At 36.7% G+C, this 24883-nt stretch overlaps 1 protein-coding gene across 1 annotated transcript in view; it reads right to left on the reverse strand.

Annotated features, from left to right (window-relative positions):
- Positions 1 to 24883, reverse strand: part of tbxas1 (thromboxane A synthase 1 (platelet)) — a 104919-nt gene that overhangs the window by 59835 nt on the left and 20201 nt on the right. Inside the window, exons 3-4 of the mRNA XM_065283492.1 lie at positions 16681 to 16774; positions 3559 to 3611 (exon numbers count right to left, since the gene is read on the reverse strand). Coding sequence (XP_065139564.1) covers positions 3559 to 3611; positions 16681 to 16774 — 147 coding nt within the window. The remainder of the gene's footprint in view (positions 1 to 3558; positions 3612 to 16680; positions 16775 to 24883) is intronic.

Consider the following 24883-nt stretch of genomic DNA (forward strand, 5'->3'; position numbering starts at 1 on the left):
TAATGTGTTTCTATTGATGTCATGATGGTATTACAATATGGATTAATTCAGGCAGGAAACCACTGAACGGCCTAGGTGTGAAATGCACGCCCCGACACTGCTAAGACCTAGTCCTGGCTTAACCTAAACTCTGTTCAGGAAACTGCCACTTTAAGTACCTTTTTTTTAAAGTGTATGGAACCACACAGCCCAAAAAGGGACCTTTTGAAAGGTTTATTTTTAATATTGTGTAAAACACATAGAAGAGCATGTTTCCTTATACCATCTTTAGTTATAAACGCTCTTAAAGGATTAGTCTATTTTCTTAAAAGAAAAATCCAGATAATTTACTCACCACCATGTCATCCAAAATGTTGATGTCTTTCTTTCTTCAGTCGAGAAGAAATTATGTTTTTTGAGGAAAACATTGGTGGATTTTTCTAATTTTAATGGACTTTAATAGTGCCCAACATTTAACCAAACGAGGCATAAGGGTTTTATCTCAAAACGATAGTCATTTTTGACAATAAAAATAACAAATATACACTTTTAAACCACATCTTCTCATCATGTAGATCCGGTCGTGATGCGCCAACTGACCCTACGCAATACGTCATGACGTCAAGAGGTCACAGAGGACGAACGCGAAACTACGCCCCAGTGTTTACAAGTGTTGAGAAAGAGGACCGTTCCTACGTTGTTGTATGTCAACTGATACTAATTAATGTCTTTGTGGCAGTTTATTGTTTAAAATTGTCCGCAAATGTGCGTTTTATATATGTAACACGTGACCTCCCTACGTCACTACGCATTTACGTTAGGTCGCGCTGGCCGGACTTTGACAAAAAGTTGTGGTTTAAAAGTACATATTTTTTATTTTTCTTGTCAAAAATGACAATCGTATTGCTAGATAAGACCCTTATGCCTCGTTTGGGATAGTTTATAGACCTATGAAACTCTGTTGAAAAAAACTGTTAAGTGTTGAGTTAAGTATTAAATGTTGGGCTCTATTAAAGTCCATTAAAATGAGAAAAATCCTGCAATGTTTTCCTCAAAAAACATAATTTCTTCTGGACTGAACAAAGAAAGACATCAACATTTTGGATGACATGGTGGTGAGTAAATTATCTGGATTTTTCTTTTAAGAAAATGGAATATTCCTTTAGGGTGCATGAAAAGCCATACAATAACCATTTTGGTTCACCAAAGAACTGTTCACCCAAAGGTTTATTTTTAATGTTTGTATACTGTAGCCCCTTTAAAAAAATTTTTTACAAAAGCTGTCACTGGGGCGGTACCCTTTCAAAAAGTATACTTCTGTACCTTAAGGGTGCATATTGGAACCTCAAAGGTACATAACTGGTACATACTGTATTAGGATCTTTTAAAGGTTACCATGATCTCAGTGACAGCTTTTGTACCTTTTTTTCTGACGGTGTAGATTGAAGACTACTGTGAAACTACAAAGAACCTTTTGTAAAAAGGTTTTTATGAAACCATACAGCCAAAAATGGTTCTTCTATGACATAATTTAGCACCTTGATTAAGAGTTAAACATACTGTATGTGACCCTGGACCACAAACCAGTCACAAGGGTCAATTTTTTAAAATTGAAATGTATACATCATCGAAAAGTTGAAAAATGAGCTTTTAGTTGATGTATAGATTGTTAGGATAGGATTATATTTAGCTGAGAACAACTATATTACTTATTATAGTATATTACTTATTAAGTATTTCCTACTGTATATACATATATAGACCATTTCAAATGATGTAAAGAACACTGGTCCAGAAACACTTCCTGTTACAGTTTGTGACAGTTATTTTTTTATTTCACATATATCATTATCTTTAAGATGTTTGTTTAACTTCAGTTAATTCAGATGTATATGTTCAGTTGGTTTATTTTATCCCAACGTTATAGTGTTAAAAAACGAAAACAGGAAGTGCTTCTGGACCAGTGTTGTTTACATCTTTTGAAATGGTCTATACAGTAGGAAATTTACAAAATATCTTCATGATCTTTACTTAATATCCAAATGATTTTTGCCATAAAAAAATTATAATTTTAACCCATACAGCATATTGTTGTCTATGCTACAAATATACCTTGTGTGACTTATGACTGATTTTGTGGTCCAGGGTCACATATTTGTATGTATACTATAATTAGTGGCTTGTTAAACTAATATTTCATTTATATGTTTTGGCTTATTTGTGACAATTGGTCAGGCACAACACCATATGGCTTCTCACTAAAGAGTAAAGACATTTTCAAATTATAGGCTACCTGACGTATAGTTTCAGGTATAAAGTGAAAAATAAATCGCACCCTTAAAAATAAACCACCCTTTCAGCTCATTTTAAGCCGAGTGCTCCCGCATGCGCTAAAACTTCTGAACTTGGTTGACTGATGTCTTGTGCTCCGGGAGCCGACAGGGGTTTAAGGAGAGTGCAGTGCACTGATATGTATTTCAAAGTCCTTTGATTTTTGTGAGGAGCTCAGACTCTTACATTACCCAAACAGAAGATTTCGTAATGTCTCTTGACATATCCACACGATTCCAAATAAGATCCCCTTTTCCGGTCCCGACACCCAATCCAGTCCCCCGGATCACGTCACACACACACAGGTTTCCATGTTTTGTGGGGACATTCCATAGACGTAATGCATTTTATATTGTACAAACTGTATATTCTATTCCCCTTACCTACCCCATTCCCTAACCATCAAAAAACCCTTTTGCTACTTCACATTTTCAAGAAACATCATCTTGTTTGATTTATAAGCTTGTTTCCTCATGGGGACATCAAAATGTCCCCACATGGTCACAAATGTACTGATATTCCTATCTTTATGGGGACAATTGGTCCCCACAATGTGATAATAACCAGGTACACACACACACACACACACACACACGCGCACACACACACACACACACACACACACACACACAAGCAGACAAAATCACCGTTGTGATTATCTTTATATTCTTTTCATATTAGACACAGGAAGAGCAGAGACGCTCACTGTGCTTTGATCTCCTCTGAAGAAAAGCCGGCCTCTCAGGTGCAGGGACATTAAACCAAAATGTCTGGCCAGTGACTGACTAAATTAGAGTACACCATGCACACCGTGAGCTCGTGCTGTCTAAATTTGAATGACAAGACTGCAAAAACCTCCCGTCTTTTGGAATATAAAGAGGAAACCGTCTTATCACGTCAGCGCACGACCACACATGTTGTGCTCATTCAGACCGTTGTGTGGAAAAATTATTTTAGAAATGGAAATAACTCAGACAATCACATTGCCTGCTTTTGCTTTTCCTCACAGAAATATAATCAGAAAAAAAATGATTTCTATTATGCACAGGATAATGAGAGGTCTTTCATATTTCACCTGACAAAACAAATAAGTTTTTCATATTTGTGTTTATAAATGTAACTATAAAAAATTCAGATTAACAGCTTTTATCCTAAGGATTTTTTCGTAGAAACACTCAATTTGCTTCAAATTATTAATTTTTTGCTTGCCAGATGCTTTTGACCATCGTAAAATCCAGAAATACTTACCCGCAGACTCGTCCATACTTGTTAATAAGGTCTGTATGTGTCCCGAAGAAACCCTGAAAATAAGCACAAAAACACGAGCATTTAAACATTTCAATGTCAAGCATGAGACAATTTACTTTGGACTGTCAAGGCCTTGCATCATCAACAATCATCAGTCAACAAAGAAAAGCAAAATGACAAAGAAACTCCTTAACTAATAAAACAACAATCAGGGCTGTAATTACAACACAATACTGATACATCTTATAGAACGTGACTGACATTTAGTCTTCAAATTCACAGTGCAGTTTTGCTTAAGATATTGTTTAGAAAATAAAAGGGAAAGTTCTGATTTAGAAAGATTATGTGTTTACATTTGAGAATTTCACCAGATTTATGTAATCAGAAACTGCATGTCAGATGAATAAGACTATAAAGCTATCATTTCTTCAATTTATCTTTTTATTAATTTATGCTTAATAATGCCCTGAGCATATGCATTTGCCCCTATGGCTTGTGAATAGTCTAAATGTTGCTGTATAGTATGCAACCATACTGCACTTATCTATCAGTAGGGGTCAGTACAGAGCAAATACATGATCTGATTCATTATTAAGGGGCCTTGTGAGAGCTCCACTGAGAAAATTATGCTGAAATATAAAAATTTAACACAATAACTGGACTAACATATCACCTATACACTCACCATAAAAGGAATAATATTAAAATAATATAATACAATATAATACAATAAAAGGATTATTAGGAACATTAGTATTAGATTAATACTAATACTGTGTTTGACCCTCTTTCACCTCCAGAACTGCCTTAATTCTATGTGGCATTGATTCAACAAGGTGCTGAAAGCATTCTTTAGAAATGTTGGCCCATATTGATAGGATAGCATCTTGCAGTTGATGGAGATTTGTGGGATGCACATCCAGGGCATGAAGCTCCCGTTCAACCACATCCCAAAGATGCTCTATTGGGTTGAGGTCTGGTGACTGTGGGGACCATTTTAGTACAGTGAACTAATTGTCATGTTCAAGAAACCAATCTGAAATGATTTTAGCTTTGTGACATGGTGCATTATCCTGCTGGAAGTAGCCATCAGAGGATGTGTACATGGTGGTCATAAAGGGATGGACATGGTCAGAAACAATGCTCAGGTAGGCCGTGGCATTTAAACGATGCTCAATTGGCACTAAGGTGCCTAAAGTGTGCCAAGCAAACATCTCCCACACCATTACACCACCAGCCTGCACAGTGGTAACAAATCATGATGGATCCATGTTCTCATTATGTTTACGCCAAATTCTGACTCTACCACATGAATGTCTCAACAGAAATCGAGACTCATCAGACCAGGCAACATTTTTCCAGTCTTCACCTCTCCAATGTTGGTGAGATTGTGCAAATGTAGCCTCTTTCTCCTATTTGTAGTGGAGATGAGTGGTACCCGGTGGGGTCTTCTGCTGTTGTAGCCCATCCGCCTCAAGGTTGTGCGTGTTGTGGCTTCACAAATGCTTTGCTGCATACCTCCGTCATAACGAGTCAAAGTTGCTCTTCTATCAGCTTGAATCATTCGGCCCATTCTCCTCTGACCTCTAGCATCAACAAGGCATTTTGCCCACAGGACTGCCGCATACTGGATGTTCTTCCCTTTTCACACCATTCTTTGTAAACCCTAGAAATGGTTGTGCATGAAAACTGAGCAGATTGTGAAATACTGAGACCGGCCTGTCTGGCACCAACAACCATGCCACGCTCAAAATTGCTTAAATCACCTTTCTTTCCCATTCTGACATTCGGTTTGGAGTTCAGGAGATTGTCTTGACCAGGACCACACCCCTAAATGCATTGAAGCAACTGCCATGTGATTGGTTGATTAGGTAATTACATTAATGAGAAATTAAACAGGTGTTCCTAATAATCCTTTAGATGAGCGTATATACCAACATATGACCAAAACTTTTTGCAGCGCAAGAGTTGATATGTAGAATATAGTTAAGAAATGCACAACAAAATAGCATTTAATATCAAGAATAACAGTCGATTGCTCTGCTACCTCTACAAATCAAGAAGGTCGACAGCACAGCAACCTGCCCCTCTACTCCTGCAGTCTCCCTGATGGGTAATAGACAGAGAAGCTTGCGAGTGTGTTCTCAGTATACACATTAAGCAGCGGGGTGCGTGCCCTGCCGTTCTTATGTCCTCTCCTTCAGCCGTGCATTATTGTCATATGGTTACATGCTGTGCATCCGCACATGTTCCTGGCAGTGTGTTTTGTATCTGTGTCCTTTTAGTTAATAAGAGTTCAGAGGCCGGATGACTCAATTCAACCAAATGAACCGCCTCTGTCTTTGGCATTGGGAATTCATCTCAGACAGATACGATCAATAAAGTGTGGCCCGACTGAAGAGGACAGTCACAGTCAGCGATCTCCAGGGTGTCCTATTGGAATTGTCTTAAAAAGATTAGGTAGGCCTACTTTCAGTTGTTTTCTAGTACAAGTATGACCTTGACATGTGTGGTGCTTTAGAAAACCGGTTTACTTCTAAAAATCCATTGTGTGTCAGAACTTTCCTGTGTTTTAAAGAGGTGTGAGGTATGCACTTTCAAGTTATTAAGACAATTAACACTGTAGTAACACTGTAGTATTTTATTTTTAATCCACTTATGCATTAAAAGCTGTCTTTAGTCTCAGAGATTCAGGCTTTTGCCTATTAACATAATGTCAAAAATACTTTTTAGCTTACTCTGTGCAAAAAACACCACCCACTTACCCAAAAAAGGGCTGGACCCTTTACATGTCAATCATATCATGTTGTTTTTGTTTTATGTGATGTTACGGGGCAGGTTTACATGGTGCCACTAATAGAGGGATTATCTAAAATTAACATTACAGTTTTTGATTTCTCAATATCTAGTTTTTTGTAAGTATTAGTTTCGATATGCGAACACATATGCGAGTGTTCACAGTTGCATTAAAGGGGACATATCATGAAAATCTGACTTTTTTAAGTGCTATAATTGGGTCCCCAGTGCTTCTATAAATCTCTATAAAAATTTGTATTATATCAACCCAGTAACTTAGTTTTAGTAAACCATTCTCTGCAAGCATGTGAAAAAATAGCTCATTGAAATTTGTCTCCCCTTGTGATGTCAGTACCAATGTTAATGTGTTATAATAAATGATCTGTACTTTGGGGACACCAAAGACTTATTTTACATCTTAAAAAAGTCTTGTGAAATGTCTCCTTTAATTGTATAACATTGAACCATTATGCACTGTATCTTGTAAACAGTCTTGGTGAACTAGAAAGGGACCTTTATGTTATTTAGCTAGTGCATTAGATTTGTCTATTTTAAAATACAGTAGCAATAAAAACATTTTCCATGCATGTCCCTTATGGATAAAGAAGGTGTGTGTGTTTAAAATAGAGAGAGAGAGAGCTGCAGCAATGTTGTTTAGGATCTTAAATGGGCCGAGTCTCATGTCTGTGAGTGTTGTATTTGGTAATGGAGTGTGTCATGATAATGTGCTGCTGTGGGTTGTGAGAGACTCTGTCGTCTAGTCTCTAAATGTGACTCAATCTGCTTCTCCATCCACGACCCTGTCTGTCTTTGTACATCACTTCCTGTTACCCATGATTCTCCCACCAAACCATGATTCTGCTATTTTTCTCTTTCTCTTTTTAAATCAGTCCCACTACATCCTTTTTACTTCTCTTTCCTTTAATAACAGAGTAGAGATAGTATACTAAGTTTTTTTGACGTAGAAGAACCATTTTTGGTTCCCAAAAGAACCTTTCAGTCACAGGCTCTCACAGGTTCAGTCCCTGGTTTTGTGGCCCAAACTTAACTTCCGGTAGACTTCCGCAAAGTATCAATTACAACCGAGCCCCTATAGAATAGATTATTTTAGAATAGATAACCAGTAAATTAACTTAGTTCATATCAGCTAAAGTCAACCATTACACTGATGTGTAAAAAAGAATGTATGTTAGCCACAGATCCTTAAATTCTTGTCTGGCTTCCAAATCTAGGGGCTGTTTACACTTGGTATTAAGATGTGTTTTCATCGATCGGATCACAAGTGGACGAGAGAGACACATTACATTTACACCTGGTATTTAAATCCATCTCTTTTGTCCACTTTCGACCACATCTGTCCTGAATACTGTGAGTGGGTGGTCTGTGAGACGGTGGGCGAGTCTCTCTGCTGTCATTCAAACGCGAGCGGGAGTAATTATTAGTTTATATGGACGCAAACTAATATTATGTCGGAGTCCGCTGCTTGTTTAGCAAGTAAACATGCTGCACAGAGTTTTGTACGTTTATATCTTTGAGCTTTCTCTGACTTTTCAGCACAATTGATGAAATAGGATCGCGCAATTTTCACGCTTTCAAAACGAAACTACGGAGAACACCCGCTGTAGTTTTATAAATTAAAGGCTAAAAATAGCGCTGTTCACCGTATGTTCATGCCAGAAGTCAAAAAAGACGTAAAACTTGTGTTTAATACCTCAGATTAGATAAATGGGCGGAGAGAAGGCGGTCGCGTGTGGCTGTTCAAACACATTCAACCACATATGCATTCCGCAACTCCAAAGCGATCCGATCGAAAGTGGTTTCGACTACCTCTGGATGTGTTTGAAAGTGGTCGAAAGTGGACGCGTTCAAAACGTTTTGAACACCGTTTACACCTGGCATTAACGTCGTCCACTTGTGATCCGATCGACGAAAACGCATGTTAATGCCAAGTGTAAACAGCCTCATACACAGCGCTGATCCAATAGGCCAGACCAATAAACAAGCACAACCGGAAGATAACTTCGAGCAATCTGCATGCCTCCCATCAAGCCGTCTATAGCAGGGGTGTCAAACTCATTTTAGGCTGAGGGCCGGATGGTAAATAACACCATGAAGTGCGGGCCGGATTTTTTTTTTAAACCTTAGTGTGCTGATAATTGTGTTAAAATTAACTAAACAAACCAATTAATTAGTTTGTTTAGCAAGAAAACCAAAGAAACACACAGCTTTGTGAAAACTACATTTCATAAGGTCATACTGTATATTATACACACAAATTTACATCTGAACAAAACCCACTGGCCTTATAGGTTGAAAAGCTTTAATTTAACTTCTTTTGCCTTAATGCCAAAATTATTTATAAACCATTCACTTTTCTTTGGAATATATTTGTAATGAGAACAGTCATTTAGAAAATGAAAATGCTAGATGGGGCAGTGGCTCAAACCAAAAATGGCACTATGGGGGGTGGTACTATTATTATGGTTTTAATAAAGTATTATAAATATTATGTGTTATATTACTAGCATCAACTTAGACAAGTGATTATAATGGGAAATATAATAAAAATTAAAGTGTGACAATCTGCTAAATATTCAATATGATTTACCGGCTGGCTTGATGGAGCTTTGAATCCATGTTTGCAATGTTGAACTGCTGCTAAAAGCCTCTCTTTCCGTTCTCTGTCGTTATTTTGTGAAGGCATTGGTGTTTTTTGTATTTTTTGTCTACAAAGTGTGCCAACAACAGCAAATTTAGTGTTTATATTAACTTAGATCTGATCGGGAACATTAAATCGATTAGACAAGCATTGTAACGTTAATAAGAATGTGGATTTTTTTTGTTGTTGTTGTTTGCTTGCTAAGTTGTTAGCACTTTTAGAACACCGACAGCAAATCATTACCGGAAGAAATACATAAACATACTTACAAATTACTAATTCTGTGGTTTAACAACAGATATAATGTAATGAATCTACCTGTTAATGCAACGAACTTCGGAAACTGTCGTCTTCGCTCTCCAGGCAGAGAGTGGACACAGAGATGCTGTGGAGCGGGCGGGAAAACACGAAGGGGATTACCAGAATCGGTGGATCTTTAGCGGAGCGGTAACAATAAAACGGCAAGATTTTTGGGCACCGTGTTTAGTCTATGTTCCACGTTTTGCTGCTTTCCGCAAGTCTCTCATATTAAAAACGAACTAGACACCCGCCTAAAAGGGTTTTTAAAATATGTATTTAATATTTAATAAAACTGTATAAATCATCATGCGGGCCGCATGTTTGACACCCCTGGTCTATAGTCTAAAGAAACATTTTCACTACTGAAAACCTTTGGTGACATAGAAAGGTTCTTAGGGTGTTAAAGGTTTTTTTGCCGGTGTCCTGCATTAGCTTGTGCAATTTTTTTATAAAGTCTGTATTTTTTGCACACAAAGTATTCTCGTAGGTTCATAAAATGAAGATTGGGCCTTAACAGTTTAAGTTGAGTTGCTGTCTATAGGGATCAGAAAGCTGTCAGATTTCATCAAATTATCTTATGTCTTCAGAAGATGATTGAAGATCTTGCGGGTATTGAACAACAAAAAGGCGAGAAAATAAAGATCAAAGAGAGTGAGGCACAACCTAACGCTTTTTGGTTTTGGCTAAATCATTAAAAAAATATTTGAGTTTGATTAATTATATTTTTACACAAGCAACACACACATCTCTGCTACAAATGAACATTTGAAGTTTGTTTCTATTACTTACCATTCTTGGACAATTACACCAAACGTGACAGAAGTGCAAACGTTACAACTTACCCCATAAGTGGGGTTAATTGTAACAGGCATGGGGTTAGTTGTAACACTTGCTAAAAATTAAAGAGTAACTAAACCCCTGGTCAGAGCCTGACTCCACCCACTGGCAATATTTGAAAAATGCAAGAAAAGTAGGCAGATCCCAACAGAGATATTGGGGATGAACTGAGCTCCTATCAAGGGTGTGGTGAGATCGTAACAAGGGCGTGGTGAGCTTGAACCTGCTTACGTCACGAGGTATTTTTTGGACCCATCATCCAATAGGAAAATTCAACTGCAGTAGCCACCGTTCAACCTGAAGAGGGCTGCACTCAGACGCTTTTACACCATATATTGTAGTTTTGAAACACTTTATATCCAAATGTCAAAAAAGTTACTAAAATCAATGAACAGCACTAATAAAGCCCCATTCTTACAGATCATTAACTAAAAAAAGTTGGTTTAGGGTTTAGTTACTCTTTAAGATTGTAGGCAAATATTTCAACACTATTTTGTCTATATACTTGAAGAGGGTATTGTTTATATATCTGTCTATAAGAGACAGACATCCACACTGTTTTCATTCATCCAGCGCTTTTCTAACAATAGTTTAATTATAAATGGATACAAATGTCTGAATATGCGAGATAAAGCAGCACAATTATGACAAAAAAATTTTTATATGTGACCTGTAAAAATCATACTACAGTTTAAAAAATCTAATTCTGAGATAATGAGAGATAAGTCTGATTTTAGCCATTCATTTCATTATGATTTCAATCTTTGACGTGACCTTATTCAATTAAAGATATGAATAAAAATAAATTTGACATACGATTTTTAATAAGACAGGCACATTTATTTTGTTGGCAGCCAGCAATCATTTGTGTGTAGCCTATTTAAAACAACGGCAAGAATTAAGCTAATGTTAGCGGTTTTTATATCATTATTGCTGAGGAGTTAGTTGTAACACAGAGTTACAATTAACCCCGCAGGGTGAAAATATTTTCGATGCTATGTTTTAGTCAACAAGACACTGATTAATATGACATAGCATTGGATTTGGTATCTTACACATTCAACTCAGAAACCCAAAAAACATATGATGAAAAAATGTACTTACATGCCACCAAAACACTCGTTCATCAATAACTCTCTGGAAAACCATTATACATTTCCAATAATTTGCTGGAGATCGTCTTTTGGCAACGTGAAAAAATACCGGAAAAACAAATCGCTTGACCCTGTACAACAATGTAAACCAGTGGTCTCAAACTCCCGGCCCGCGGGCCATTTGCGGCCCGCCCTCCCCCTATTTGCGGCCCGCGGCACCTTTCAACATTATAACATAATCTGGCCCGCAGAAAGATTTTTATTCACTTTGTTAAATATTCGTCTGATTTTTAATTTAAACGTTTAATGGTTCGTTCACATGTCGCGTCTAACAATGTGTGTTAAGGCGTTTCTTACTTTCTAAAGTGCTCTGACGTTGCGCTCCGTACGGGGTGGGGTCACCCGTTGCTACGCAGCCATGAGCCGCGCGCGCCCTCCGTGATTGCGATGAGAACGGAATGCGTGATCGGATTTTAATTCCTCATCTGAACCTCGCGTCAATCATATCATTGTCACAATGCGATCAGTTAATCTGGTCGGGACTTTGTAGTGTTTGTCCAGAGAAGATTTGTTATTTCCGGGTGGATTCTCAGCTCAGAGAAGAGCTGCGGTGGAGTTCACATCAACAAGTCACTTTTTATGGAGACACCGCATTGGAGAGCCATAGATGTAATGCAGTATTAAAGTACAGATAAGAAAAAGAACCATCAAAGTGCCCAGGTTAAGAAAAGAGGAAAGATGTGGAGAAACGTAGCCTACAGAAGATAAAAGTATGTATACTGCTATATATAATGAAGTATAATATATTATAGCTTGCTATGCAATTACACATAGAGCAGTATTATATTTGTTTTCTGTTTAACTAGCTTATGTAACATTGACTACTCATTCAAAAGTTTTAGGATCACTTTCACTTTTTAATATTTTTCCACATATAATAACAAATTCATTAAAACTGTGGAATATCAAAGATGGAACTACTGAAGTCAATACCATGACTGAAAACAATCCAAAATAAATCAAAACACTGATGGTAATATTTTTATAATAGTTTATAAATGTATACAGAAATTTAATTTGTTAGATAAGTGCAAGGTTTTAATGGGCCTTAGTTATTAAAGATAAGGTTAAGAAATGATTTACTTTTATAAAATAATGTATATTTAAAAGATAAAAACCCCTGATTATATATATTTTCAAGTATTATTATTATTATTATTATACATTAAATAATAGAATTTAAACAGTACATTTACCAAAAAATTTTACTTTTTTGAACATTAAAATAAGTCTGCAGCTCTTCGATGAAATGTCAATCTCAGAAATGGCCCCAAGCCAGTTTGAGTTTGAGACCCCTGATGTAACCAGTCCGTGTTACAATTAACCCTGCGTTAGTTTTTGCCCCGCGCACCCCTACATTCATTTTATATAACTAGGTAAACTAACTATTTAATATTGCCCTATGTATATTTATATTTCACGTTTTGTAGCAATAACTGACAACAGCAACATTCTAACAATAACCGATTACCATCAATTGTGAGACTCTTGTGTAATTCAGATGAGGACTCTAATCCGTTTTTACCGTGGTTTTGTTGTGAAATGTACCAGTTACAGTTTCTTAAATCTTAAATCAAACCTGAATTTTAGTCACATAGCTGTCACTTGAGAGGAGGATTGTGTCTCCAAAGCCAAAAACACAAAACATACACAAAGACCTACAGGATTTAGTTGAGAGGATGGCCTTCAGAATTGGGTCAGAGCATTTTGCTAGAGCAATGCTCTGGAGAGCCCTGTTTGTAAGAGCCAGTCTGCTGACGTTGGCATATCTACACACACACTACTGTAAATACATTCACACGAAGTGTGCACAGCAACAAACAAAACCCCACATATGAAAAAAACAGTTCACCTATAGGGAGCTTCATCTAGACATTTCGTAATTATGCAAGACGGAGCTGCATGCATATTAATCTATGCCTTTCTCACCTCGTTTTAATAACATTTAATCACAACCAGGAAGACGGGAATCCAGATGAAAAGAAGAGATAAAGGAAAGAGACAGGAGGGACCGTGAGGAAGACACTGCTCTGTCATAACTGGGTGATGGGGAGATTGAATGAATTGAGTGTTTTGAACAGCAGGCTGTCCTGCCCACCAAGGTGGTCTGACAGTAACATATTGATCTGGGAATCTATTGAGGACAGAACAGCATATGAAATGATATCAGAGCTTCATTTAAAGTGCCCCTGTGTGCATGTGGCCAAAAAATACACGGATACACTTAAAATTCCCATGATTCTCACAAAACCATGTGGGTTAAATGTCAACTCCAAATTAAAAGATTCCCAAATCATAGTATAAGCAGTTATATTTTGCATGAAGAAAATAAGCCTATTTTTGTCTACACTTTAAAAAATGCTAGGTTATTTTAAACCAAGCGTTAGGTCAAAAAGGGACAAACCCAACATGTTGGGTTGTAATTTAAAGGATGCAAACTCCAGTTTTACAAGGTGTTTGGACATAAATGTGTTAGCAGTGTGTGAACACAACAACCCTACCAAAACAAAAAATCCACCCTATCCTTCATTTTTTTTTTATTCTCATTAAACCAAAGCAGTCTCATGAGATATGCTGTTATGATTCTCTGGTTAATGTGATGTCACACAAACAAAGCCTCGCCCACGGCCACCAAATGGCTGGTTAATTTTACCAAAAGGTTCTCTAAATGTGTTTGTTAGCACACTGTAGACCTAACGCAACTAAAGATACTATTGTCTCAGACTATAATCACAGGAATCAGATATATATTTTTAAACAAAAGTGCCCACTTTTCATTTGGCAAGGGAGTGAGCGCACTAGCTCATTTGCATTTAAAGGTACACAGGTCTTTTGAAAAAAATATATGGGGGATAATTGCAAAAATGTCAATGTGGTGTAACCGGTCTGTGTCAATTGATGTAACTAGTATTTTTTTTATGAAAATATAAATATATTTATAAAAAATGAGGAATAAAATATTATCATCTAGTTTAGTGTAATATGATTTTTAAATATTTTGTTAAAGATTATTTAGAAAACAGAGCTGTTTTCAGCATATGTCCGGACAAATATTACAAAAACCATTAAAATTTACATTTAGAAATAACCAATAAAATGATATTTTAAAATGATTTTTTTTTTTTTGAAGATCATTCTTGCATGCCATCAAGGTGGATAAAATATGTAATATTTTTCATTCTTTAGCGCAATTGGCAGTAAACTAAATTTGATATTTTCATAACCATTTGCATAAAATCAACAAAAATATACAAAATGTTCATTGAAATATATCAGATGCATGCTTTTAAAACATGTTTTTTTTTTTTTGAATTTCTCATCTTGCCAATCCATTTTCGTCACAACCCACACACATAAAATCAGCACTTTTTTGCTCCCAACAAAATATGGGCATTTTGGACATGCTACAGTATACTAAATGATCTGTGGGGTATTGTGAGCTGAAACATCACAGGCACATCTGAGACTTATGTTACATCTTGTGAAAATGAGCATATGGGTTGTTTTAATCCATGGGTCTTCAACCGGGGGTCCGCGGCCCCCAGGGGGTCCATGTCGGAACTGCAGGGGGTCCGCCAAATGATGTTTAACGACAAGCAATTTTTTGCTTAAAACGTAAAATATATGTACAAAACATTACATGTTGTGCACGTGCGTGGCCGCATAGGTTTGAAGGCGCGCGTTCAGTTTAGCCAGCGGACCAAAATACAATATCTAAAGATTATAAATGTCCACCCAGGAAGCAGCAGTAGCGACAGAAAAGTCATCATAAAACAGGTAAATCTTATGTGTGTCTTTCTTTCAGGATGTCATTTTAGAATCAGTGCGACATGATGTCTCATCTATATTTCTGAACTTGGACGTACGGCTGTTTCACGCGGTTCAGATTTAAAGCGCTAATTCAACAGGCAAATGACACCACACCGCGTCTGCATTTTAAACTGTGACAAAACTATCGCTCGCATTTAAAAATTCATGAAACGCGCACTGTGATGGTGCTTTGTGCAAGATTCATAGTCAGGTTGAAATTCCCCAAAGAGATGCGCTCGGACTCATTGCATGTTGTTCTCCTGAGACTGATATGAAGCTATACAGAAAATAAACCTGCGTTACTTAAACTCGTGACAATGATGATACACGAGAAAGGCAACAGACCTCAGAATTATAAAGTAGCACAACCTCTATCCCCACCAGAATAGACAGTCTTTGTGCCATTCACCATGATCAGTCTTCTTTATAAACTGAAAGCCCTTGTCCAATTCACAGTAAAATGAAAATATATTACACTGCAAATACCTTAAAATAATATTATATTATTATTATTATATTAAATATAAAAACTAAATCTACTTTAACAAAAAATAATGCATGTTAATAGTATGGCTGTGTGACAATATGGTTTGTTTCTATTTATAAAACAGTTCCAGTCCTTGATTCTGATTGGTCATCAGTCGTACTTTACTCCACTTTGCGTTGTGCCTAATACGAAAAGGCAGCCTTTCGTACCTTACTGCTTACTTAAATATCTCTGTTTTACACATTTAGTATTAGAGGGGTCCCTGCTCCATGCCTCTCTCATCTAAGGGGTCCCCGACCCAAAAAACGTTGAAGACCCCTGTTTTAATCCATTGTTGGGTCAAATAGATACATTTTCTGGGTTATTTTAACCCAACGTTTTTTTTTAAGATTGTATGAAACAGTTTGCAATGTGGCATTATTTTTATGAGAATTGCAAAATTTTAATGTGGTATCTGAATTTTGGACCCCACCGTACTTTACAGTTTGCATAATGATATATAATAGTTGTTTTCTTTGCAATGAGATTATTTAAGTTACAGTAATGAGAACTGGCCATTGGAAATGTGACCCAGGTATGTATTTTCATTAGAAATACCCTTAATTGTTGCTGAATGAATTCATGCACTTTCAAAAATAAAGGTCTCTTGTAAAACTGTCGTTAGAATCGAACAGCCCCACAGCATTAAAATCTCCTCTAATACACATCACATCATTATCATTAAACTGAAGACGGTCTGAAATGAGCATCCTCGCGGTAGCTGCTGATCTGCTACATTACACTCAGGGCACTCATATTAAACACACACAAAAAATCTGAAGGAATTAAAAGTATTAATTCTGCGATATTAAACACACCCACTTCTCGACCTTCATTTAAATTATCATGGTGAAAGTACATCATTCCACACGACAGATAATCTGTTTGGGAATCACATGGCATTAGATGTCATTAGAGGTGACTCATCTTTAATGAACAAATCTAATGAAGTGAAGCTCAATGAGAGAAACATCATTCTTCCAGCTTCGGAGGGGCGGGGCAAGGTGTGTATTTGTGTAAAATGATTAAAAAAGTCTTACATTTCGAAACAGCATGAGATTCCCAAAGAATGGCCACGGTTTTGGGTGTTTGATGCCACAGCGTTCCAGGGTAGAATACGGATAGATGGAGTACCTTAAAACAGAAAGAAGATGTTTAATTTAACATTAAACCTTAAAGGGACACGCCACTTTTTTGAAAATATGCTCATTTTCCAGCTCCCCTAGAGGTAAACATTAGATTTGTACCGTTTTGAAATCCAGCTGATCTCAGAGTCTGGCAGTACCACTTTTTGCATAGCTTAGCATAATCCATTGAATCTGATTAGACCATTAGCATAGCGCTAAAAAATAACCAAAGAGTTTCAATATTTAAAACTTGAATCTTCTGTAGTTACATTGTGTACCAAGACCGACAGAAAATTAAATGTTGCTCTTATCTGGGCCGATATGGCTAGGAACTATACTCTCATTCTGGCGTAATAATCAAAGACTTTGCTGCCGTAACAGGAGGCGCAATGATTTTAAGCAGCGCCTGAACATAGTGCCCTTGGTAACTTTCAATAACAGGGGACTATTTTCTGGCACTGCAAAATATCGTTGCACCTCCTGCAGCCATGTTACGGCAGCAAAGTCCTTGATTATTACGCCAGAATGAGAGTATAGTTCCTAGCTATTTCTTTCTAGAAAATCGCAACTTTTAATTTTCTGTCAGTCTTAGTATTCGATGTAACTACAGAAAAGGCAAGTTTTAAATAGGAAAAATATCGAAACACTTTTAGATTATTTTTGAGTGTGATGCTAATGGTCTAATCAGATTCAATGGATTATGCTAAGCTATGCTAAAAAGTGCTACCACTAGACCCGTAGATCAGCTGAATGGATTCCAAAACTGTAAAAATCCCTTTAAATTAGGGAAAGTCTATACATTTTGGATGTGGTCAATAAGTATATTCATGTAATCTCAATGAAATGAGGGCATAAAAGCAGCAGGTATATTAATTACAAAAAACTTAGCAAAAGGTTGTTTAAAATAGATATCATTTCAAGACTCATTTGCTGTCTAACGTCATGTCTATACACACATGCCACTTTCATTATCATAAACAAGTGCATTTTAGGTTTGTTGTGGTCGTTTTAGGGCCCGAAAAGTTCTCCGTTGTCTCTCCCCTCCTCAAAGTCAGCCCTGTTGGGAAATGATGGAAATGATGGCTTGCGCAAATAAACGATGACACAAGATGTATGGAAGAGTGTTTGGAAGTGCTGCATTTCCTCTGAGTATATAAAAGGGGACGTGCATTATGCATGAGGATTGCATAGCCTGGCACACCAGCTTTTGGAGTCAACCATTTCTAGCACATGACTTTGAAGTGGGGTGACAAGACGATATTTGTTCAGAGAGGGTGCATTGTTTGTCCCCTAAACTTGAAAAGTTAAAAACAAATATTGTAATTCGTCAAAAAAAAGTTGTGAAGAATCTATTAAAATGTGTGCTTACCGGTGACCCTGGTGGATCTAATACATTTGCAAGTAAATAAAAAGCACATTTTATGTATGGATTCACCAGTTCTCACCATGAATATAGCCATAGATGCTGGAATGGTGCTTAGAATAAACAAACAAACAAAGGCATCTTTAGAAAACATAAAAGAAAAAAAATAAAGGTAAATAACTGGTAAATGAAAATTATAAATTTTATTGCAATTTCCAATCAATTTTATTTTAGGAATTAGTTTTTTTAACAATCTTTGCAACTTTAGCATCGCAAGCCCATCTTCCCTCAAAATGCTAAAATAATGTAACCAAAGATTCTGAAATCTATCTCTTTCATAATCTACAGCTCTGCAGGGATTCATTACCATATTAATTGTCAGATTAGAGAGCGAGTCTTAACACGCGCTGTTAAAAAAAGCTGGAATGATAACTCATTTATGACATGCGATTAATTACACAGAGGCACTCTGCATTGTTACACGATCGCTTTGCATTGAATAAAACAAATCAGTGGTCCAATGTGTCTGTGTCCACCTTCTGAATGATTTCTCACACCAGCCTCATATATTCAGCACAGCCACCATACAGTAAAGACAGACATCCTCCTCCAGTCATTCAACTCATAATAGGGTCTAAGCTAACACAGGACTGCTGTCAGAGACATCTAGATCCTTCATCATACAGTCAGGTTGTCAAAGATGAGAGCTGTTTGGAGGTCTTCAAACAAAAGGGGGCCAAAGTTGATCTATCTTTCTTAACAAGGAGATTGGAAAATTATCAACAGTCTGTTGCAGCTTTGCTGAGGTTCAATCAAAAATCTCCCTGGGGAACATTAAGTGTGTTTCTCAACAGAGCAGGCGTTACTGAAGTGTGACATCCACCGTATGAAGCCGAATATAGCATATTTTTGTGACACAATACCTCTGTTCCAATTTAGTGCTGCTTGTTGTTCACCGCTTACATTACCAAGGCAGATACCTGGGTAACATCATATCCAAAAATGGATCATCAGAAACACATTGTAGGTAACAGGTGTTTGTGGTCGCTTGCATATGCCACATGAATAACACTACTCATGTCACGTGAAGCTCACAACAAACTCACAGTTAATTTCAGTAGGGCTTGCTAGTACAAACTGATAGCTAACACAATACTCAAAAAATAAAAATAAAATAAACACAATACACAGGAATATTAATGCTAATAATTATTTTTATATTTTAATAATGTGATATTTTATTGGAGCTCATAGACCGCACAGTGCAACAGCATCACTTATGTTTAGACATACTACCCAAATTGTGTGAATCCGCTCATTTGTTCATTTGTTTTTCTAAATGAAACCAAAAAATTATTTTTTATAAAAAATCACTTGGTTAATATTTTTTTGGTTTTATTTAGCATAAGGAATTAACAAAATACACAGATTTGTATACATCCTAGTGTTGTGTTTGCTATTTATATGCAGACCTTACAAAAGCATCTTGTAGCTATTTTTAAAAATGATAATTTTGTTGACAAAAAGGTGCATATGGTCTTGCATGAAGAAAGACATTTTCAAAAGTATTGGGTTGTTTCAACACTTGGTTAGGTAAAATACTGACTTAAATAGGTTCAAATTAACCTTAAGCCTGGAGAACAGTTTTTTTATGTGTGTATGTGAGCGTACGTGCACAGTTGAACGCACAGCATTGCAAAATGTATTTGACTCAAACGTATGCAGATGTTCGACGCATGCACATTGCAACAAAATGCAATACTTCTCCACTACGTACTCCTGTACATGCATGCGTGACCTTCCTGTACAAAGTACACATGGTTACAAAACCTGCCGGTACGCATACAGTGCGTGCACGTACTATTCTGATGATAAAATGTGTCTCATCATAGGTTAAACCCATCTGTTGGGTTTGTTCATTTTTATCCAACCGTGGGTTGAAACGAGTAGCAAGCATTTTTTTATTGTAGTTTTAAATAACCACTTATTTAGGCCAGGCTTCTATTTATAAAGTAAGTACTATTGTAATCGCCTAACCCTTTACATACTAGATGTACAAGATGTAGTTTATGCAGTGGTTCATCAAGCCAGGTCATGTTGCTGAACAATGATGCTTTTCCATGCAAAGTCACATAATAATGTACTCCTGGTCCTGATGTCAATATTATGATCATATGGTAACAAACCATTTTTCTGGCTTAGTTTCCGTAACTGATTAAAGTGGACTGAACAAAGAGCTTTGAATTGTGGACATAGGGTTTACATTCAATTTCGTTTGTGACCCATCTGAATTATTTTTCGACTATAGACTTACATTATACCACATATTAAACACAAGACAGCACACCAATGAGTTATGATCAAGTGTAGTTAAATAAGCCGTTGTGTGTCTCTTCAGGCTAGATAAACAGTTTTAGCTTATCTGTAAATACACCACAGCCGTTGTAGAGCCAGGCTTTAGAGACGATATGTCACACGGCTAAACACACAGGAAAAAAGGCCAGGGTGGAAAGACAACCCTTAAAATGCCACTAAAACTCACACCCAACCTCCATATTAAATATTTACTCGAACCATACTCTGACTTTTCCAAATTCAAATTTTAAGAGGTCTTACAAGGTTAAGACGTATTCCTCACTGGCATCTTTCATATGTCCAAAACTGAAAAATAAATGTTGCTTAAAATGCAACCAGAAGTCATATACTCAAAAGCAAACACCTTTAAGGCTGATACTGTGGTGTGCTAAGGTTTGGTTGAAACGTGTATATCATGAAATCATTAAGGGGCAGGTTTTTTTCGGCGTGCGTCCCCTCCAAACGTAACATTCATACAAATAAATAGTTACAAAAATCATACATTGTGATTTCTGGATTTTTTTTAGATAATGTCTCTCACAGTGGACATGCACCTACGATGACAATTTCAGACCCCTCCATGATTTCTAAGTGGTAGAACTTGCAAAATAGCAGGGTGTTCGAATACTTATTTTCCTCAATGTATCTTATATATACTGCAGACAATACTGGCAAACATTTGTGAAAATCACACGCTCCAGTTAGTTTACCCTACCGCAATGAAACTTACAGGTTCACGGACATGAAAATGCTGGATTAACAATGCCACGACAATAACACTTTTAAAATATTTCTTTCAAATCTGCACTCTAATAAATACAAGGTTGTTTTTAAACATGGCTGGGTAAACATTGGACAGCTAGATTAAAATAACCCAAAGCTAGATTGTTGTTACCCAATTGCTTTTATAGCATGGATCTTCAATGGGGGTCCAGGGCCCCTGGGAGTCGGTCAGTGCCGGCCCGAGCCTCTTGGGGCCCCCTCACCAATTTTTTTATTAAAAAAAATGAAGAAATTACAAACATTTAAAAAAAGAACAAAGTTGCACATTAACTCTTTCACCGCCAGCGTTTTTAAAAAAAGTTGCCAGCCAGCGCCAGCGTTTTTCATGATTTTCACCAAAGTTTAATGCCTTCCAGAAAATGTTCTTCTTTAAAAATATAAACATACAATATACCAAATGAAAGAACAGACCCTCTGCTTTCAAACAGAAACAGGTTCCTGTCTCTTTAAGAGAAGCACTGACCTGGTTTCTGCCTAATCTATACATAACCCTAAGACAAAAACAAATGTTTTTATTGGAAAAAGAATGCTGTGGAGATCATTTTGTTTGTACAGTATGTGCCCTGTCAAGAACAGAAAGATTTTATGTACGCTTGCTTTCTGAAACGCTTCTCTCCATGTGTGCACTACTGAGTGCACTTAAACACACGCGCACGCACACACAAACGGTGCAGCCTAAAAACGCTAAGTTGTTTTTCTGTGCTCTATTCCTCAAATGTATGTTAATGGACTACAGTATGACTACAGTATGACACACACAACCGCATGTGCGTCCAGAAAGCTGCTCACTTTAGCGCCTTTTTGCGGGTTAAACTTGACATGTTAACATTTGCAAGCCTTTGAAACACGTGAAATGATAAACTTTACTGGGATTACTCGGGGAAATCAAATATAGTTTGATTTCAAAATTACTTTTTGGGAAAAATGAAATAAGGCATCAAACAAAAATGCATTAATTGGCTAATAACACAAAATGATAAAACGCTTCATTAAAATGAAGGTACAGTACCTAAATAAATAATAATATAAAACTTGATTTAAAAAATTAAGGTTCCACCATTAAAACCTATTCAGTAATTTAACATGTTTGTACAATAGTACAGTACTGTGTAAAAGTCTTAGGTCACCATGCCAACATAAGATTTGTTGCAATTGTATAATGCTCACACATAATTATTTCTCAGTCTCTTTATTACAATACAACCAGAAAATACAGAAAATGTGTATGTAGTATTAAAAACAGTATAAAAGTGTAAGCTGAAGTGTCAAGTGTCATAATAATTACACACAGCAAAAACTCATATGTTATGCAAAAAATTTCTTTAATTTTGTATGAGATTAATCTAGATTAATCTATGCCCAGCCCTGTTAATTTTATATATTTTTAATTTAACAATCATAACGAAGAATGACAATCCAGTGTTAATTTTGATAGATGTACTGAAGGTCCTTGCTTCTCCTCTCTATCCATTAAGGAGTCCCTGGCCTTATAAAGGTTGAAGACCTCTGTTTTAAAAGTGTAGAAACACTGATCCTGCTGGGCATAAAAGTGCCGGCTATAATTGCCCTGAGCTGTTTCTAGTGTCTCTCTTCATCATTCGTGACATGATGATTTAATTTCTATTATTAAGAGACTATTTAAAATGGGCGCCAATAAAGGTGCATTTATTCTTGCAGGACTTATCATGACCACAAAAATCACAAACTTCTCCTGTCTCACACAGACGGTGACCCCACAATTATGCATCTGCAGTCACATGTGTGGGCTCATCACAGAGTAATCCTCTGGTGTAAAATGGGTGAGTATACTGGGCAGTGGCGGCTGGTGACTTATTTTTTCGAGGGTGCGCGATGCGAAGTTCGTCACAACATGTATGTAGCCCGTTGTGTGTGGCTCGTAATTTCAAAATATGCGTAAACCTATGTGCAAAATAAGTGCCAAAATAAGGGGTTTATGATAAAAAAGACGCTCGCAGATACTCGCATAATTTCATGCATAATCAGAGTCTCTTTTATCATAAACGGTTTCGACGCGTGTGCAGCAGGCACTTATTTTGACAAAACACGTGATGCACATGGTTCACATGATGCAACAAACACATATTTTTAAAATACGAGCAACACACATGACACTCATTAACACACATTTTGAATTTGCACCCCTCGGAAAAGCAGTGACGAGGCGCCACTGATACTGGGATACAGTTGCCTAGAAATGGCTTTAGCGGTTGGTGGTGGGCAGGGGATGAGAACCCCTTTGGACAATGTGCAGTACCCAGACCTGGATCAGATACTTGGCGGTCACACCACACTAGTGAGCTCAGAACACACATTTATCTCTGAGAACACAGAGCTGATGTGACTGATCAGCTGTGAAGCTGCGGGCTCACAAACAATCTGCAACAGTAACAAACAACACAAACCCAACAGAAAAAGCCAAGTGGCAAGTGAAAATGCACACTTATATACACAAATAGGCACCAATAAACAAATCAAATATATTTAAATGTAAACACACAGTTAGTATAAATTCTTAAGTAGAAGAGTCTGTTTTGTTAGTACAGAATCTGTTGTGGTGACCTCAACGTGATATTGAAGAAAAACGTGATATCATATAATAAAATGTATTAGCACGTTATCACATATGCAAATTAATAATGCTTTTAATTTGTTAACACAAATTAGAATATTTAAAAATAAAAACTTTTATATTTTTGTTGAAAAAAAGCCTCACTCACTCTGTCTCCCCAGTCTCTCTGCTATCCCCATTAGTCTAAAACCGTATACGTGACTTTTTGAAGTTTTAAAATTATTCAGTTATTGCAAAATATTGCTATATATGTATGTTTATGTATATATACTGTATGTATGTATATTTGGGGATTTTCCACTATCTTGAATCAAGTCCCTTACCCATCAACACACCTCTCAACACAGGCATCATGTGCCACTTGGACCTCTAAATGTCATGATATGCCTTCAATGATGTGTCAATAAAATATTCAGACAAGGCTGGAGATGTGGCCCAGTGGGCTGTGCACATGTTGGGTCTCATTTATAAAGCGTGCGTACGCACAAAACGGGGCAGGAAATGTGACAGGATAATAGACTTGCAGGGTGGGATCTGAGGATGATTCATGTACGCACACTTGCAGGTGATCTGTGATTTATAAAGGGAACATTGCTTTGTTATAGTCCTAATATTTTTTGGCTTATGCCATTTTTGGCTTTTGTGCATACGTAGACTTTTAGTAAGGATCTTACGCACAGTTTTATAAATGAGACCCGTTGTGTGGTGGTGCTTGTATGCAGGCAATTCAAAACCAAATCCAGCTTTCCAGATTATGTCCTGAATCAACCCCTGATTAAAGAACAGTTTAATATGCAGAGACAAGTAAGATCATTTGTACATTTTTAAGTGGATATTTAAAACTGACCACAGTGTTTACCAATATTGAACTATTTGTGCATATTATCGAACAAATATATCATATTTATATTTAAGTTTTGCACATCTCAAAATGTATTTTGTCTATGTCTATTTCTGTTTAAATTTTGCACACCTCAAAATGTATTTTGTCTTTGTCTATTTTAACCAAGTTTTGTGTTGCTATC

This window comes from Paramisgurnus dabryanus, chromosome 9, assembly GCF_030506205.2.
Source record: "Paramisgurnus dabryanus chromosome 9, PD_genome_1.1, whole genome shotgun sequence".
Lineage (NCBI taxonomy): Eukaryota > Metazoa > Chordata > Actinopteri > Cypriniformes > Cobitidae > Paramisgurnus > Paramisgurnus dabryanus.